Raw genomic sequence first — 18,964 nt, 5'->3', positions numbered from 1 at the left:
CTCTCCGACGACGAGCCTGAAGTGCAGCTGCTGGCTCCAGTCCTCGACACCGTGGAGGGAGACAGGAACCTCCCAATCCAAGTGGATGCGCTGCCGGAGGTCGTCGATCTCCCACACGGCGTCGTCGTGAAGCAAGAACAAGATGGCGGCGAGGAAGATGTGGAGGAGCCGGCGCCGGGTAAGAAGAAAAGGGCGGCCGTGACTGCGGTGCGCCACTCCCAGCGCCTGAAGATGCTGAAGAAGGAGGAGTGAAGTGCTGCCTTCAGTTAGTTCAGTGCAAAAAAATCAGTTTCGTCAGTCCTGAACTTTCGTAAGTTCAGTAAGTTCCTAGGTTCAGTTTCGTCAGCACTATCTACTACTAGTTGCTATCTATGTCAGACTATGAATGGCAGTACTATCTATCTATGTCAGACTATGTATATATGTTACTTGCTACTTGCTACTTGCTACATATGTTAGTTACTTGTCAGACTATCTAAGCTACTTGCTATATATGTTACTTGCTGCTTTATACTTCCAACTATGTCACTACTGTCAATTATCCACACATGATATATGCAGAGTAAAACAGACTCATCATAGATAAAACATTCTTACTTAATTAACTTAGCATGAGTACTCACTTAGCATAGTAGGTCTTAACATAAAAGTCATTACATCATAGAAAACCAACTAGTTCTTAAACCATAAGAGTACCTCCCTCCCTCATACCATTCTGAAAGCACATGAAACTTTCCCAAAATATACACCTAACATGCATGACATTCCAAGGCCAGCTATATATATAGACCTACTAATTACTTAACCCACACACCAAGCACTTCACTCATTCATAATTGCATTGATCCTCTCCAGCTTATCTTTGCTGGCATGCCCAGCATTGACCAGATCAGCAATCAGATACTCCAGCTTCTTCTTCTCTTGCTTAAGTAGGTCCTTGTCCCCCTCCACTTCCTTCATGGCCTTCCTCATGTTCTGAATGATATCTGCTTGACTTCGAAGAATGCACCTTTGCTCCTTGGCAAGCTTCATCTTTTCCACACTTATCTCAATCTTTGCTTGATCCTCAAGTTGTTTCTTCTTTGCATTTAGATCATTGATTGCCTGACTGGTATAGTCCATGTCATTAGACATCTTGCCATCTTGATAGTCAAAAAGCTTGGATACATCTTCCACCAACTGGCTGTAGTTGTTTGACAGGAAATCAATTTCCTTCTGTAGCTTGGCCACCTCTTTCTCATGGGCTTGTTTGTCCTTCACCCTCCCCAAGTTCTGCTCATGGTACATGTCCCAAATCCTTGTTAGGCACCTTTGTAGAATCTCTGGCCAAGGACCATCCACCCACTCCACAACCCCACAGTTCACACCTACATCCTACAGAAACAATTATTTATAATTAAGCACAAAGCACTTAGTAACAAACTTACTACAGATAACTAAAGTCATAAAGTCATTTCATTTAACTGAAACCCTTTGTTTAAATCAATATGCTCTCTGAATTATGCAAACATAATTCTTTCATAGTAAGCACACAACACCTGACTATATTCAATTAACAGCTATATTTAGCAATACATATAAATTCATTTAACTCTGTTCTTTTTCAGTTAACAGCTATATTCAGTTAACACCTACCAAATACATTCAGTTCACAGTACACTAAAGATCTCTGCATGTAGGTGTTCTCAGGTTCAGTCATGTATTGAATTCAGTTAACTAAAGATCTACTTTCACATATAGCTTCCATATGTATGGCACTTTCAAGTTTCAGTTCTAAACTACAACACACATCTCTGCACATCACACATCTCTGCACCACATGCTGCACCACACATCTCCAGCAGCAAAACACATCGCACATCTCCACCAACAAAACAAGTTAGCGTGCAAGATTTAATACCTGCTGCACAGGACAACCCAGGAATCGCCTCCCAGTCAAAGCACCTTCAAAAGCCACCATCTTCTTCGGCCTCTGATGATGCATCATGCACGTCGGCTCAGATTCAGTGTAAGAACCACAGAAAGATGGTTCCACCACACTGTCAGGGGTTTCCTGCAAAAGAAAGTTCGAATCAAACCAAAACCAACTTGGAATCTCCAATTTGGATGAACTAACCCTAACCCTAACTCTGTTCCACCATTATGCACTTACAAAGAGCTGAGGATCCATTGAAACCATGTTGATGTCCTCGTCCGAGCTCTCCTCGTCATTCCAGGATGGCATCCTCAACTTCTACCGGCAGCAATGGCCGCGGCGGCGACGGTGATAGGCTGACCTAGCTCAGAGCACCATGGAGAGGGAGAGGATGAGGACGAGTGAGAGCGAGCGAGGAGGAAGAGACTGAGCGAGTGGCTGAGCTCGCTCTCACTTATTGGCCCACTGACAACCGCCATTCGGACAGCGGACGGGGCGTTAACGGCCGTCAGCGCGCGGCGGCCGTCCGTTGGCCAGCGTGGCTACTGATTTGCGGGCCCAGCCGGTCAGATTCGGGGTTAGCGCGGGCGAAGCGAGCGCTTTCGTGACTTGGTAGTTTTTTGCCACGGTTTAGTGCAAATTTGATAATTTTTGGCACAAAATCGTAGAGTGGTAGTTTTTCGTCACGTTTCCGTCAATTGTGGTAGTTTTTGGTTAAATACTCACGGAAACACCACTCGTAACTGTAGGAAAGTGCACTCTGGATATGTTATTGAATGTTATTAGCCCGACGGATCGTGAAACTGCGCCGCAAATATTTTGGCATGGACAGATCCAAGGACAATCAACTGCAACTTGGTATAGATTTATTTATATAGCTGTTGCAAGTTGTTTTTTTTAACAAATTGCGAATGTGTTGCAACTTGAAATTAATTATATGGCAACATAAACGATAAGGACTGCAGCGAATACTAGGAGAGGAAGGGAAAAGGAGGGTCATTATTCCCCATCGTTCCACTTTGAGTGCATCAGAATCAGCCATACAGCACAGCAAACCGGAGGGTGATTTGTCAAATGAGAGCTACCTGGGTCATCAGCAGCAGTCCTAGTGGGTAAAGCACCTGTTAGATGACTGATTAGTCGACAACAAAGCAATTCTGGCATAAAAGTTTAAGTTAAGTTATGGTGTGCAATGAAGCATCATCATTCATATAAACGATGATGAGTGCTGCTTCCTCCATGAAAATGTACGTTTCTTTCGCACGTTGCTGACAGTTACAAGCATAATGGCTTACTGTTTTCTGTTGTATCAAAGGCAGTTACATCTGAGATCTTGTGTGTATCTACTTTAGTAAAGCTACTAGACATAATTCAGAGTACCCTAACAATGAGGCACGAGGAGGGGTGTTTCATGAGTATTGGATCTGTTAGCAAATATCCGTGTCAAATACATAATAGCTTCAGTTGCTTCAGATGAGCCTAGACGTAGGATGACGAAGGATCAAATGTTTGGACCCGCGGCAGCTGGACTAGGGAATGTAGATGAGGCAATGCCCAAGATCATAAAACAGTGACAAGATTTTGGAGATAAAATTCAGGCAACAGCATTGACAGGCACCATGCGGCTCAGCAGGGTCAGCTCACTAGGATAATCAACGGCCTGTTAGTGCCCATGGGCGGTGTTTTTAATTTCTACTCGTGCTTATCTGCAAAGACCAAAGCTATCCTATGAGCTCCTCTTATGATGTCAAGAAAGTACGCACCAATGGCTCCGACTTCTCGTTTCTAATATACACATAAATTGTTTGCCACAAGGTCTGACCATTGTACCAGGCCTTCTTCAGTGATGAACTTGTAGACATCTACGTGTAAATCATGCGTTCCTTCCAAGCTGCCCCTAATTTAACCTTATCTTAAGTCACTTTGTGCTTTTCAGACCTGGTATATTTAACCATTCAAGTTACAAGAAGAGCACAATGCCTCAAACCTATAGGTTACCCATCAGGAGAAATGGCCTCCGTCCAGGTACGGCAAAAAGAACAAAAGGCAACCCATGACAAGAAAGGGAAATCGATGTAAAAAAGTATGGATGCTGATGAATGCTGCTCCAGATAACTTGCTGCGGAAAACGGAAAGAAAGCATGTGTCCCAACTTCCTGAATGCAGTTAGCCCTTGCCAACACATTCTTGCACCGCATCAGGTCAGCAGATATATACTAGATACAAGGAATAGGGTCAAGTCAACCGTGTTATACTAGGCATAGCATGCATAAAGCCACAAAGTTTGAATAACTACTCCGCAGTTTACTTTAAATGCGTATTGGCATGTAACAGAGGTTTCTGAAAATATATAACTCGTCATCTTTGCTGCTGCAGCAAGGAGAGGCAGCCACACTAGGACAGCAATGAGAGAGGATATACCCAGATGGTGGGGGTTTTACAGTTCGGTGGCAGCGATTAGCAAAATCGATATGGTGAGTGTGGGATGACCGGAAGGGTGTGAGACAGAAGGGCATGTTGTTAGGATAAGGATACATTTGTTAGAAGTCTACTGAGACTGGAGAGTGTACTGCTAGAGGTATTTTAGGAAAATGGAGAGCGGGAAGATGAGGAAGCACACGGTACCCACCGAATATGTACCATGAAGTGGGTCTTTATACTTGTATGTAGATGAAGGTGAAACATACCACCTCCTGATGTGTCTTCAGCCAGCAATTTTTTGAAGCTGAATCTATGCATCTACGATTAAACTGCCTCAGTCATAAATCTGGAAACCCAGCCATACCTAGAGCACAGCCCCCGCCACCGCCGTAAGCATATATACAGCAGATCCTATTCAGCTAGTGTCCAGGAATAGTAAGAAAAATGTCAGGTGACAATGCTCTTTATGTGTCGCCTTCATTTGGTAAATTAATTAAATATAAGGCAAACATTCATCATAGATCTAATATAAGCTTTCACCATAGTAACATATATACAAATATTTTCCTATTATCCTTGCTTTGCTCCAGCAGACTTTGAATTCCGAAAACAAGACTTGAAACAGGAAATAAAAAAAGATAAAGAAACAGAAGAATTAAGACCATTGTTATCTAATCCACACCAACTATCGTAACAATAAAAGCTTAAATAGCCATAGAACATCAAAAGCGCATCATTTAAATAATCAGGTGTGACTAACAGTCAAAAGGAGAACAAAGCACGATAGGCTCAGAGCACTCTGTGGTGAAAGCTGGTCCACAGGTTATTTAAATATCACGTAGGCTAAGATGAGCATGAACCGATACAAACAGCAAAAAAACAAGCAATAGACTCCATCAGCAAATGGGATATGGATCACCTGAATTGAAGAGGCACTGACATATTAATATCCCTACTTTATGAGGCAGCATCTTATCACTTGCATGGTGAAAGAGCTTAGTTACCGTGAAAATTCAACTATTTTCATGCTGCCTCCAATCTTTTACTAGTTAGCTTATATTTCATAAATCTAAGGCCCATATCAGCTGTAAACTGAAAAACACCCGTGAAGGTAGTCTATTTAATGATATTTTGTGGACTCCCTGTCAGGGAAATCAGAAGCAGATGTTGCAGTTAGATGGTCCATCAGTCCAGGCGGTCGGTAGTATATCAGGAAAGCTTAGGGTTAGGATAAGAGTCCATACGTCAGAAGTCGAGTCAGTTTCCATGTCAGAGTCCAAGTCTTAGGGGTCAACTTAAGTAGCTCTATGCAAGAGCAGGCATTGGTTTTTTCTTTCACATGAAATAAGAAACACATCTTTCTTGCCTCTAGATGCACTCCAGCAACTGACAGAAATAGGTTGAATCCAGATATAAAGATAGATGCGGCATTTAGACGGCCAAGAGGTTCTGACCTTATCTAAGTATCTGACAGATAGAGATTACCCTTTTGCTGCTAGTGGTAGGCCATTTATGCATAAAAGTAGCATTCCTACTTATCACCTGTATCCACACCACAATCTGCCAGAACACGAATGTAAGAATAAACAAGTCTCAAGTTAGTGCTAGGATAAGTGCACTTTAGATAGTTAAGTGTTAATATAATATGTGCAAAGGATGTTTCTGGGTTAAGACTCTTCTGGATTATTATGAGTCATTGACCCATTCTTATGAGTCATTAACACCACAATCTGCCAGAACACGAATGTAGGATAAGTGCAAAGGATGTTTCTGTGTTAAGACTCTTCTGGATTCTTATGAGTCATGGACCCATTATTTCTCAAGAAAAACAAAAAATTGACAATATTGTCCTCAGTTAATCGACTCCAATTTTAACCATATGTTCGTCAGCACATGCTGAAAAAGGGTAAAATAACGATAAGCATTCTGTCTAATTCAAAATTATGGCTAGCTAATGAGTTGCTATACTTTGTAAAACAACACAAGCTATGTTACGAATATGGCATGCCGATACAGGACAAGATACCAGTAACTTCATTTGGATACATCATTTGCACAGAACTTTATTGGAAGAACAGATGAAGACAGACGATGAATACAACACATAAAGCTCAGCATGCTACCGTGCTAAGATCTGTCTCATAAAGACATAGAGCGAGGACTAAATTTAAATGAACAATAAAGGATGCACGATTGGAAGGTGGTAAATACGACACCAACCAATGTAAATACTCAAGTATCACTCACAGAGAGTGTCTCCTGACAAACTTATGACTTGTGCAGAGTACAAAGACAGTTCTCCTGGCCTACATCAGCTGCAATGCAAGGAGATTGGCATTTTCCTTCCTGGTACCAGGTTACCCGCTTCTCCACCAACTCATTTAAGAAAGTATCCAGCTTATCAACATTGACGCTGGGCATTACCACAACATGTGATATACCTCCCTCACAAGCAAGCTGCCACCGTCGCACAAACTCCTCGTCCTTTGGCCTCTCAAAAACTACTGTACTACTGAGCTCGTTAAGCATCGCACTAATTCCAGCATCCTTGAGCCGATCTTTCAGGTAATGTGCATTTCTCAAGCACTTCTGAACTTCCTTCTGAAAACCTCTATAACCTTTCCTGTTCAGGGTGTACCATAGGAAGATGGGAGCATGACCATTCCTGCTTCCCATGATTGTAGCATCTCGTGAAGCTAGATACTCAACATTGCTAGAAAGGGCATTTATGTGATTCAACCTTGTTATCTGGACACCACAGGGCATGGGACATCCAACAAACTTGTGACCAGACACACTCACACTCCCAATGGGCTTCTTAAAGGATACCCTAGGTGCCTGATGATCAGCAACAAAGAAAATAAATCAAGGATAATGAAACAATGTGTCAAAAGAAGCAACCAATATGGCGTTAGGGGGCAAAGTAGAGGTACCTGCTTAACAAATGGCATCATCAGACCAAACAGAGCACCGTCACAGTGTATATAAAACCGATCCTTGAACCCACTTTTTTCAAGTGTTTCGATAACCAAGTCAAGATCATCAACTGCTCCCTTGACAGTTGTCCCTACATCAAGGAAGAGTTAGGTTTACAGCCCGATCATGAAGGTGCAGATTTGCAAGTGTAATAAAGAGTGTATGCAGCTCACCAATGTTGACATTAATAATAGCAGGTTTATCTTTGTTTTCAAGTAGCTTTCTTCCAAAATCTGCACAATCTATTTCTCCAGAGACAAGAGTATCCACTTTAACGCAATCCATCCTGTACATTCTCGCTGCTTTGAACACCGAGTAGTGTGAATCACGAGAGGCATACAAGATCCCATCAGGGAAAACTTCCCTTCTGTAAAACAGTTTGTAGATGTAAATAAGATTTCAGAAAGAAGGGCTATATCTCTGTATATAATATTGCGAGTACTGACCCGACAAGGATCCCATGCAGATTTCCTTCGGTGCCACAGTTCGTAATGTATCCCCAATATTCATCCTTTTCGAGGTCCCAAAGGCGAGCAAACCAATCCAACACACCCACTTCAAACTGCCTGGAGTGCACGCCATAGTTGCTCTCGATGAATGGGTCGCCCAGGTTGTTAATGGAGAAGTGCTGCAGCTGGGAGAGAGCACCGTACTCAAAGTCCAGATTGTATGGGTAGCCTACAAGCAAACGGATGAGAGTGTTCGTGAGAGTGGAAGCAGATCAGTTGCGTTGCACTCAACCAGATTCATCGATGAATTTGCACCTACAGGAACTCAATACACGTTTCACCTCCTCACCCAAAAAAGGTTAACAGGGAATATACTATTAGTAGTAATAAAATATCGGGGCTAGGATCACCGTGTCTCTACGCTACACAAACCGGAGCGGATCATTCTGCACTGCGTCGAAGGAACGAGCAGAGGAGGAAGGAAGGGGGGATTTACCGAGGTGGTGCTTGGTGCGCTCGACGAGGGAGCGGCGGTAGCGCGCGAGGACGCCGGCCATGGTGGCCTCGCGCTCGCCGGTGAACTCGTCGTCGGCGTCGGGCTCCTTGACCGCGAAGCAGGAGGCGTGCATGTTCCTCCCCAGCACGATCTCCCTCTCTCCCTCCACCACCTCCGGGGCCAGCTCCTCGGGCAGCGGCGCCGCGGCGGCCTTCTCGCGGAGCCCCGGGGCAGTTGGCGCCGCCACGCCATTCGCGATGGTGCCCGTCATGGCCGGCGTCGGGGGTGGTTGGAATGGGGGAGTGGGAGTGTGGATTGGAGAAGGCGGAGGAGGAGGGGCCGAGATCCTGCGGAAATGCTGCGTCGGTTTTGATTTGGGATCTGGATGGAAATGGTTGGGTTGATTGAGTAGGCTGCCGCGTGCCTCGCGTCGCGGAAAAGAAAAGGCTTTGGTTGATTGGCCTGTCGCGATCGTGTGGCCCATGGCTCCTCCAAAGCCCAATCTCGTCTCTTCTTCCTCCATTCGGGCCTCGGAAGGGCCAACCGACGATACTCTACCCCACCACCCGATTCTCTGCGCCCAACAGGGCCCCATGCCGGCTCCCATCGCATTCCATTTTAGTCGAAGCTGCGCGAAACAGACTGCCGACTGGCCCCTAATTCTTGTGATGGCGAAGGTTTGCGGATGGTTTGGTCCTCGACTCCCTGTGATTATCTCTGGGCATTAGGGATTCGTTTGGAGAGATCGGGGGATACCATATTTTTAGGGTTTCTGGTCTGCAGTTTGGGCGCCGAATCACGCTAATCTTCTGTCTTATGCTTTTGTTTAGCGATTCATGCCCAGTTGGTACACAATAAGCCGACAGACTACTCATCAAATTCAGAAAGATACACCTTGTTGCATGCAGAGTTGACAGTGCTTGGGCAACAGATTCAGTTTATCCATCGCGTTTTCGAGTTTGTGCTTTCACCGGCAAAGTATCAGAATTTTGTTGTGAGTGCTTGTGGTTTGTGAACATGCTTTGGGTGAAATTTAGTAAAACACTTCTACGTCAGGTTACTATTTTGGGTGTGAGGGCAGTGGAAAGGGGAGGCTGAGGGACTCATCAAATTGACAGTGCTTATCACAATGTGTTAGGATAATAGCGCTATGCAAGAAGATGATGCAAATTCGTGACTTCTTTCAAGTTTTAACTTGATTCCTTCTGTGTCAAGCCTTTGTATCTACGTTTTTATGAGTAAAGTAATACTTGCCACAACCTATTGTGATGGTCTGAATTATTAGGGATGATAGACTACTCATATAAATAAAGAATTCCTTCTTTTTCGGGAGACCATTCGGACAGAACTTCAAAGTTAAGCGTGCTTAGCTTGGAGTAGTGTCAGGATGGGTGACCGACCGGAAAGTTTCTCCCGGGTGCGCACGAGTGAGGACAAAGTGTGCAGAAAAGACTAGTATTGATCTGTGGGGCCAGTCTAGATCCCGCCAGGAGTAACGATCACCGGCAGGTGTGTCCGGGGTGTTACACCTATGTACTCAGGTTAGTTATGGACGCGGACGAAGAGCTCTCGGCGACGCACCTTCCTGAAATCCACACGTACGTTTTAGTCTTTGGATGGATGCTATTTAATGCAATTCAACTTTGCTTTGAACCTATACGGATAGATACTCACTGGTATACAGCAGATGAACATTGAATCACATTTATTAGGCACCCACGACTCCGCTGTGGATATGGGAGCTTGCTCGGCTGGAGCAGAGTAGAGCACGTTCATGGCAGTCCAGCGGGACCTGGTCAAGGACACTGGCAACGAGCATGAAGCCCATGACCACGCCCTGGGTGAGCATGGCGTGTACTGTTGCCGAGGCGAAGCATGACCAGGCCAAGCTTGACGACGACGAGAAAGATTAGATGCAGACACGCAGGTGGAGAAAAGCAGCCTCGGTCTAGGAAGTTGTGCCGGCTGCGATGGCACCACTGGCCACGGGAACACGGACCATGGAGTTGCCGTCCAACGGTCCAAGGCAGACGCGGTGGACAAAACGCGGCAAGCACAGATGACGGCTGCCTATATTTTGGCTTTCTTCTCACACGACGTTGTTGGCCGCCAGCCACCAGAATTCATAACTTGGTTGCGGCAGCCATGACGGTCGTGGGTGTCGCAGGACACGGCAAGCTCGGACGATGACCAGGGCAAACATAGTTTTTCTAGTTCATCCTAGCTTTGCTCCACTTAGCAAGCAGAAGACTGGGAAACAAGGTGCATGGGCTTTAGAAGAGGATCGTGGGGAAGGATTGATGGGGAAGAATGAGTGTCCAGAGAAAGAAGGGTCATATGTGGAGAAGAGAGAGGTGGGGCTCGTGCGCATTGAATAGACTGTTGGCCCTTGGTGGTTGGGCGCTGGTTGTTGAGGTCAGACGTGGGTGTACTATCTGACAATGTCAGTGCAGAAAAAAGCCTAGATACAAAGCATTCATGTGAGAGATACATGTCAAATAAACTCCTAATACGTACGGCCTAATATAGGAGATGTGAATCCCGAGGCTAGTGAATGGGTCAGATTCCGGTGGGTGTAGTCGCTCGGTGCTCCTAGGCACTTTTGGGTTAGTTATATGTTATTATCATCAACTATTTTCTGCATAATGTAGTATCTCATTATTTAAGCTCATAAGGCTCGAGTACCGTTTTAAGGGCCTTATCTGTCTTTTGACTGATTATTTTCTGTTAAAGACATATATTTTTTGTGCAGAGTTAGCCTTCACCTTGGGAATTATCTGTTGGTGCAATCGGCCAACAGGTGAGCTCAGACACGTTGCATTTTTCCTGGCTATTCTGATGTATTCTCTTATGTGATCACCAATGAGTGGTTGTCCAGATTTTGTAGTCGCAATATGGATGATCCGTTTTTACCAGAGATAGTCCTTTTAACAAGGCCGAACTTTTTGAACTCTAGTTGTATACAGTATTGTTGCTATTTAAGCTGGGGTTGTAACAGTTTTTTTATGGGGTGGGGGTGGGGGGTACGAACGTGGTAGCTAGGCCCACCTGTTGCGGAACGTAGCAGAAATTCAAAATTTTCCTACGTGTCACCAAGATCTATCTATGAAGAGACCAGCAACGAGGGGAAGGAGAGTGCATCTACATACCCTTGTAGATCGCTAAGCGGAAGCGTTCAAGTGAACGGGGTTGATGGAGTCGTTCTCGTCGTGATTCAAATCACCGATGACCAAGTGCCGAACGCACGGCACCTCCGCGTTCAACACACGTACAGCCCGATGACGTCTCCCATGCCTTGATCCAGCAAGGAGAGAGGGAGAGGTTGAGGAAGACTCCATCCAGCAGCAGCACAACGGCGTGGTGGTGATGGAGGAGCGTGGCAATCCTGCAGGGCTTCGCCAAGCACCACAGAAGAGGAGGGAGAGAGAGATGCAGGGCTGCACCAACGAGAGATCGAATCGCGTGTCTTCTGGGCAGCCCAATGCCTCAATATATATAGGGAAGGGGAGGGGCTGCGCCCCCTCTAGGGTTCCCACCCCTAGGGGGGGCGGCAGCCCTAGATGGCCAAGAGGTGGCGGCCAAGAGGGGGTGGGAGAGGGAGGCGCACCAATATGGGCCCTAAGGCCCATATCCCATTAGGGTTTGCCCCCTCTCCATCTCTTAGGCGCATGGGCCTTAGTGGGGCTGGTGCCCTTGGCCCATGTAGGCCAAGGAACACTCCCTACAGCCCATGTGGCCCCCCGGGGCTGGTGGCCCCACTTGGTGGACCCCCGGGACCCTCCCGGTGGTCCCGGTACGTTACCGATAAACCTCGAAACTCTTTCAGTGACCAAAACAGGACTTCCCATATATAAATCTTTACCTCCGGACCATTCCGGAACTCCTCGTGACGTCCGGGATCTCATCCGGGACTCCGAACAACATTCGGTAACCGCATACAAACTTCCTTTACAACCCTAGCGTCATCGAACCTTAAGTGTGTAGACCCTACGGGTTCGGGAGACATGCAGACATGACCGAGACGTTCTCCGGTCAATAACCAACAGCGGGATCTGGATACCCATGTTGGCTCCCACATGTTCCACGATGATCTCATCGGATGAACCACGATGTCAAGGACTTAATCAATCCCGTATTCAATTCCCTTTGTCTAGCGGTACGATACTTGCCCGAGATTCGATCGTCGGTATCCTGATACCTTGTTCAATCTCGTTACCGGCAAGTCTTTTTACTCGTTCCGTAACACATCATCCCGTGATCAACTCCTTGATCACATTGTGCACATTATGATGATGTCCTACCGAGTGGGCCCAGAGATACCTCTCCGTTTACACGGAGTGACAAATCCCAGTCTCGATTCGTGCCAACCCAACAGACACTTTCGGAGATACCCGTAGTGCACCTTTATAGTCACCCAGTTACGTTGTGACGTTTGGCACACCCAAAGCACTCCTACGGTATCCGGGAGTTGCACAATCTCATGGTCTAAGGAAATGATACTTGACATTAGAAAAGCTTTAGCATACGAACTATACGATGTAGTGCTATCCTTAGGATTGGGTCTTGTCCATCACATCATTCTCCTAATGATGTGATCCCGTTGTCAACGACATCCAATGTCCATGGTCAGGAAACCGTAACCATCTATTGATCAACGAGCTAGTCAACTAGAGGCTTACTAGGGACATGGTGTTGTCTATGTATCCACACATGTATCTGAGTTTCCTATCAATACAATTATAGCATGGATAATAAACGATTATCATGAACAAGGAAATATAATAATAATCAATTTATTATTGCCTCTAGGGCATATTTCCAACAGTCTCCCACTTGCACTAGAGTCAATAATCTAGTTCACATCGCCATGTGATTAACACTCACAGGTCACATTGCCATGTGACTAACACCCAAAGAGTTCTGGGTTTGATCATGTTGTTTGTGTGAGAGGTTTTAGTCAACGGGTCTGAACCTTTCAGATCCGTGTGTGCTTCACAAATCTCTATGTCATCTCCTAGATGCAGCTACCACGTTCTATTTGGAGCTATTCCAAATAACTGTTCTACTATACGAATCCAGTTTACTACTCAGAATAATCTGGATTAGTGTCAAAGTTTGCATCGGCGTAACCCTTTACGACGAACTCTTTTACCACCTCCATAATCGAGAAAATTCCTTAGTCCACTAGTTACTAAGGATAACTTTGACCGCTGTCTTGTGATCCATTCTTAGATCACTCTTGTACCCCTTGACTGACTCATGGCAAGGCACATTTCAGGTGCGGTACACAACATAGCATACTGTAGAGCCTATGTCTTAAGCATAGGGGACGACCTTCGTCCTTTCTCTCTATTCCGCCGTGGTCGAGCTTTAAGTCTTAACTTCATACCTTACAACTCAGGCAAGAACTCCTTCTTTGACTGATCCATCTTGAACAACTTCAAGATCATGTCAAGGTATGTGCTCATTTGAAAGTACCATTAAGCGTTTTGATCTATCCTTGATGCTCAATGCTCAAGTAGCTTAATCCAGGTTTTCAATTGAAAAACACTTTCCAAATAACCCTATATGCTTTCCAGAAATCCTACGTCATTTCTGATCCATAATATGTCAACAACATATTCATCAGAAATTCTATAGTGCTCCCACTCACTTCTTTGGAAATACAAGTTTCTCATAAACTTTGTATACACCCAAAATCTTTGATCATCTCATCAAAGTATACATTCCAACTCCGAGATTCTCACTCCAGTCCTCAGAAGGATAGCTGGAGCTTTGCATCCTTATTAGCATCTTTTCAGGATTGACAAAACCTTTCGGTTGTATCACATACAACCTTTCCTCAAGAAAATCGTCGAGGAAACAATGTTTTGACATCCTATCTGCAAGATTTCATAAATAATGCAGTGACTACTAATATAATTCCAACAGACTCTTAGCATCGCTACGAGTGAGAAAATCTCACCGTAGTCAACTCCTTGAACTTGTCAGAAAACATCTTAACGACAAGTCGAGCTTTCTTAATGGTGACATTTACCATCATTGTCCGTCTTCCTTTTAAAATCCATCTACACTCAACAGCCTTACGACCATCAAGTAGTTCTTCCAAAGTCTACACTTTGTTTTCATACATGGATCCTCTCTCGGATTATATGGCCTCAAGCCATTTATCGGAATCCAGGCCCACCATCGCTTCTCCATAGCTCGTAGGTTCATTGTTGTCTAGCAACATGACTTCCAAGACAGGATTACGTACCACTCTGAAGTAGTACGCATCCTTGTCATCCCACGAGGTTTGGGAGTGACTTGATCCGAAGTCTCATGATCAATATCATAAGCTTCCACTTCAATTGGTGTAGATGCCACAGGAACAACTCTTTGTGCCCTGCTATACACTAGTTGAAGTGACGGTTCAATAACCTCATCAAGTCTCCACCATCCTCCCACTCAATTCTTTTGAGAGAAACTTTTCCTCGAGAAAGGACCCGATTCTAGAAACAATCCTTTATTGCTTTCGGATCTGAGCCAGGAGGTATACCCAACTGTTTTTGGGTTGTCCTATGAAGATGCATTTATCCGCTTTGGGTTCGAGCTTATCGGCCTGAAACTTTTCCACATAAGCGTCGCAGCCCCAAACTTTTAAGAAATGACAGCTTAGGTTTCTCTAAACCATAGTTCATACGGTGTCATCTCATCGGAATTACGTGGTGCCCTATTTAAAGTGAATGTGGTTGTCTCTAATGCTTAACCCATAAACTATCGTGGTAATTCGATAAGAGACATCATGGTATGCATCATATCCAATAGGGTGCAGTTATGATGTTCGGACACACCATCACACTATGGTGTTCCAGGCTGTATTAGTTGTGAAACAATTTCCACAATGTCTTAATTTTGTGCCAAACTCGTAATTCAGATATTCATCTCTATGATCATATCATAGATCTTTTTATCCTTTTGTCACGACGATCTTTCAACTTCACACTGAAATTACTTGAACCTTTTAATAATTCAGACTCGTGATTCATCAAGTAAATCTACTCAAATCATCTGTGAAGAAAGAACATAACGATATCCACTACATGCCTCAACACTCATTGGACTGCACACATCAAAATGTATTACTTCCAACAATTTGCTTTCTAGTTCCATTTTACTGAAACCGAGGCTTTCAGTCATCTTGCCCATGTGGTATGATTTGCATGCCTCAAGTGATTTAAAATCAAGTGAGTCCAAACGGTCCATTTGCATGGAGTTTCTTCATGCATACACACCAATAGACATGGTTCGCATGTCTCAAACTTTTCAAAAATGAGTGAGTCCAAAGATCCATCAACATGGAGCTTCTTCATGCGTTTTACACCGATATGACTTACGTGGCAGTGCCACAAGTAGGTGGCACTATCATTACTATCTTTTGGCATGAACATGTGTATCACTACGATCGAGATTCAATGAACCATTCATCTTAGGTGCAAGACCATTGAAGGTATTATTCAAATAAACAGAGTAACCATTATTCTCCTTAAATGAATAACCGTATTGCGATAGACATAATCCAATCATGTCTATGCTCAACACAAACACCAATCTCGATGGTAGAAGGAGCGTACGATATTTGATTATATCAACATTGGAAACACTTCCAACACATATCATCAGCTCACCTTTAGCTAGTCTCCGTTTATACCGTAGCTTTTATTTCGAGTTACTAACACTTAGCAACCGAACCGGTATCTAATACCCTGGTGCTACTAGGAGTACTAGTAAAGTACACATCAACACAATGTATATCCAATATACTTCTATCGACCTTGCCAGCCTTCTTATCTACCAAGTATCTAGGGTAATTCTGCTCCAGTGGCTATTCCCCTTATTACAGAAGCACTTAGTCTCGGGTTTGGGTTCAACCTTGGGTTTCTTCACTAGAGCAGCAACTGATTTGCTGTTTCATGAAGTATCCCTTCTTGCCCTTGCCCTTCTTGAAACTAGTGGTTTCACCAACCATCAACAATTGATGCTCCTTCTTGATTTCTACTTTCGTGGTGTCAAACATCGCGAATATCTCAAGGATCATCATATATGTCCCTGATATATTATAGTTCATCACGAAGCTCTAGCAGCTTGGTGGTAATGACTTCGGAGAAACATCACTGTCTCATCTGGAAGATCAACTCCCACTTGATTCAAATGATTGTTGTACTCAGACAATCTGAGTACAAGCTCAACAATTGAGCTTTTCTCCCTTAGTTTGCAGGCTAAGAAAATCGTCGGAGGTCTTATACCTCTTGACGTGGGCTCGAGCCTGAAATCCCAATTTCAGCCCTCAAAACATCTCATATGTTTCGCGACGTTTCAAAAACGTCTTCGGTGCCTCAACTCTAAACCGTTTAACTGAACTATCACGTAGTTATCAAAATGTGTATGTCAGATGTTCACAACATCCACAGACAACGTTCGAGGTTCAGCACACTGAGCGGTGCATTAAGGACATAAGCCTTCTAAGAAGCAATGAGGACAATCCTCAGTCTACGGACCTAGTCCGCATAATTGCTACTATCAACTTTCAACTAATTTTTCTCTAGGAACATATCTAAACAGTAGAACTAAAGCGTGAGATACGACATAATTTGCAAAATCCTTTTGACTATGTTCAGGATAATTAAGTTCATCTTATGAACTCCCACTTAGATAGACATCCCTCTAGTCATCTAAGTGATTACATGATCCGAGTCAACTAGGCCGTGTCCGATCATCACGTGAGACGGACTAGCCAACGTTGGTGAACATCTTCATGTTGATCGTATCTACCATACGACTCATGCTCGACCTTTCGGTCTCTTGTGTTCCGAGGCCATGTCTGTACATGCTAGGCTCGTCAAGTTAACCCTAAGTGTTTTGCATGTGTTCCGAGGCCATGTCTGTACATGCTAGGCTCGTCAACACCCGTTGTATGTGAACGTAAGGATCTATCACACCCGATCATCACGGCGTGCTTCGAAACGACGAACTGTAGCAACGGTGCACAGTTAGGGGAGAACACTTCTTGAAATTTTAATGAGGGATCATCTTATTTACTACCGTCGTTCTAAGTAAACAAGATGTATAAACATAATAAACATCACATGCAATTATATAGTAGTGACATGATATGGCCAATATCATATAGCTCCTTTGATCTCCATCTTGGGGCTCCATGATCATCTTGTCACCGGCATGACACCATGATCTCCATCATCATGATCTCCATCATCGTGTCTCCATGAAGTTGTCACGTCATCTATTACTTCTACTACTACAGCTAATGGTTAGCAATAAAGTAAAGTAATTACATGACGTTTAAGTTGACACGTAGGTCATAAATAAATAAAGACAACTCCTATGGCTCCTGCCGGTTGTCATACTCATCGACATGCAAGTCGTGATTCCTATTACAAGAACATGATCAATCTCATACATCACATATATCATTCATCACATCCTTTGGCCATATCACATCACATAGCATACCCTGCAAAAACAAGTTAGACGTCCTCTAATTGTTGTTTGCATGTTTTACGTGGCTGCTATGGGTTTCTAGCAAGAACGTTTCTTACCTACGCAAAGACCACAACGTGATATGCCAATTGCTATTTACCCTTTATAAGGACCCTGTTCATCGAATCCGATCCGACTAAAGTGGGAGAGACAGACACCCGCCAGCCACCTAATGCAACTAGTGCATGTCAGTCGGTGGAACCGGTCTCACGTAAGCGTACGTGTAAGGTTGGTCCGGGCCGCTTCATCCCACGATGCCGCCGAATCAAGATTGGACTAGTAACGGTAAGCATATTGAACAAAATCAACGCCCACAACTACTTTGTGTTCTACTCGTGCATAGAATCTACGCAATAGACCTAGCTCATGATGCCACTGTTGGGGAACGTAGCAGAAATTCAAAATTTTCCTACGTGTCACCAAGATCTATCTATGGAGAGACCAGCAACGAGGGTAAGGAGAGTGCATCTACATACCCTTGTAGATCGCTAAGCGGAAGCGTTCAAGTGAACGGGGTTGATGGAGTCGTTCTCGTCGTGATTCAAATCACCGATGACCAAGTGCCGAACGCACGGCACCTCCGCGTTCAACACACGTACAGCCCGATGACGTCTCCCATGCCTTGATCCAGCAAGGAGAGAGGGAGAGGTTGAGGAAGACTCCATCCAGCAGCAGCACAACGGCGTGGTGGTGATGGAGGAGCATGGCAATCCTGCAGGGCTTCGCCAAGCACCACAGAAGAGGAGGGAGAGAGAGATGCAGGGCTGCACCAACGAGAGATCGAATCGCGTGTCTTCTGGGCAGCCCAATGCCTCAATATATATAGGGAAGGGGAGGGGTTGCGCCCCCTCTAGGGTTCCCACCCCTAGGGGGGGGCGGAAGCCCTAGATGGCCAAGAGGTGGCGGCCAAGAGGGGGTGGGAGAGGGAGGCGCACCAATATGGGCCCTAAGGCCCATATCCCATTAGGGTTTGCCCCCTCTCCATCTCTTAGGCGCATGGGCCTTAGTGGGGCTGGTGCCCTTGGCCCATGTAGGCCAAGGAACACTCCCTACAGCCCATGTGGCCCCCCGGGGCTGGTGGCCCCACTTGGTGGACCCCCGGGACCCTCCCGGTGGTCCCGGTACGTTATCGATAAACCCCGAAACTCTTTCGGTGACCAAAATAGGACT

At 44.9% G+C, this 18,964-nt stretch overlaps 2 protein-coding genes across 2 annotated transcripts; both read right to left on the bottom strand.

Annotated features, from left to right (window-relative positions):
- Positions 1 to 622: 622 nt before the first annotated feature.
- LOC125538211 (uncharacterized) lies at positions 623 to 6,209 on the bottom strand. Its single transcript, XM_048701490.2, has 4 exons — positions 5,791 to 6,209; positions 2,153 to 3,036; positions 1,901 to 2,053; positions 623 to 1,374 (listed from the first exon to the last, which is right to left on the bottom strand). Exons 2-4 carry the CDS (start codon positions 2,222 to 2,224, stop codon positions 823 to 825), a joined length of 777 nt encoding a protein of 258 aa, XP_048557447.2. The 5' UTR covers positions 2,225 to 3,036; positions 5,791 to 6,209; the 3' UTR covers positions 623 to 822.
- Positions 6,210 to 6,359: 150 nt separating this feature from the next.
- Positions 6,360 to 8,678, bottom strand: EMB1075 (Pyridoxal phosphate (PLP)-dependent transferases superfamily protein). The gene is made up of 5 exons (XM_048701489.2): positions 8,258 to 8,678; positions 7,759 to 7,990; positions 7,486 to 7,679; positions 7,270 to 7,403; positions 6,360 to 7,174 (listed from the first exon to the last, which is right to left on the bottom strand). Exons 1-5 carry the CDS (start codon positions 8,526 to 8,528, stop codon positions 6,605 to 6,607), a joined length of 1,401 nt encoding a protein of 466 aa, XP_048557446.1. The 5' UTR covers positions 8,529 to 8,678; the 3' UTR covers positions 6,360 to 6,604.
- Positions 8,679 to 18,964: the final 10,286 nt, after the last annotated feature.

Source organism: Triticum urartu, chromosome 2A, assembly GCF_056163025.1.
Source record: "Triticum urartu cultivar PI428250 chromosome 2A, HENAU_Tu73, whole genome shotgun sequence".
Taxonomy (NCBI): domain Eukaryota; kingdom Viridiplantae; phylum Streptophyta; class Magnoliopsida; order Poales; family Poaceae; genus Triticum; species Triticum urartu.
Note: the sequence above shows the minus strand (reverse complement) of the source record. Positions and strands in the feature narration are given on the sequence as shown.

What these genes read in the sequence shown, in the direction of transcription:
- EMB1075 (XM_048701489.2), bottom strand. Translation starts at nt 8,528, where the DNA reads ATGACGGGCACCATCGCGAATGGCGTGGCGGCGCCAACTGCCCCGGGG. An exon ending in GCGCACCAAGCACCACCTCG is followed by an intron (nt 7,991 to 8,257) that starts GTAAATCCCCCC and finishes GTTTGCTTGTAG; the next exon opens with GCTACCCATACAATCTGGAC. An exon ending in TATTATTAATGTCAACATTG is followed by an intron (nt 7,404 to 7,485) that starts GTGAGCTGCATA and finishes TCCTTGATGTAG; the next exon opens with GGACAACTGTCAAGGGAGCA.
- LOC125538211 (XM_048701490.2), bottom strand. Translation starts at nt 2,224, where the DNA reads ATGCCATCCTGGAATGACGAGGAGAGCTCGGACGAGGACATCAACATG. An exon ending in CAATGGATCCTCAGCTCTTT is followed by an intron (nt 2,054 to 2,152) that starts GTAAGTGCATAA and finishes TTTCTTTTGCAG; the next exon opens with GAAACCCCTGACAGTGTGGT. An exon ending in TGGGTTGTCCTGTGCAGCAG is followed by an intron (nt 1,375 to 1,900) that starts GTATTAAATCTT and finishes TTGTTTCTGTAG; the next exon opens with GATGTAGGTGTGAACTGTGG.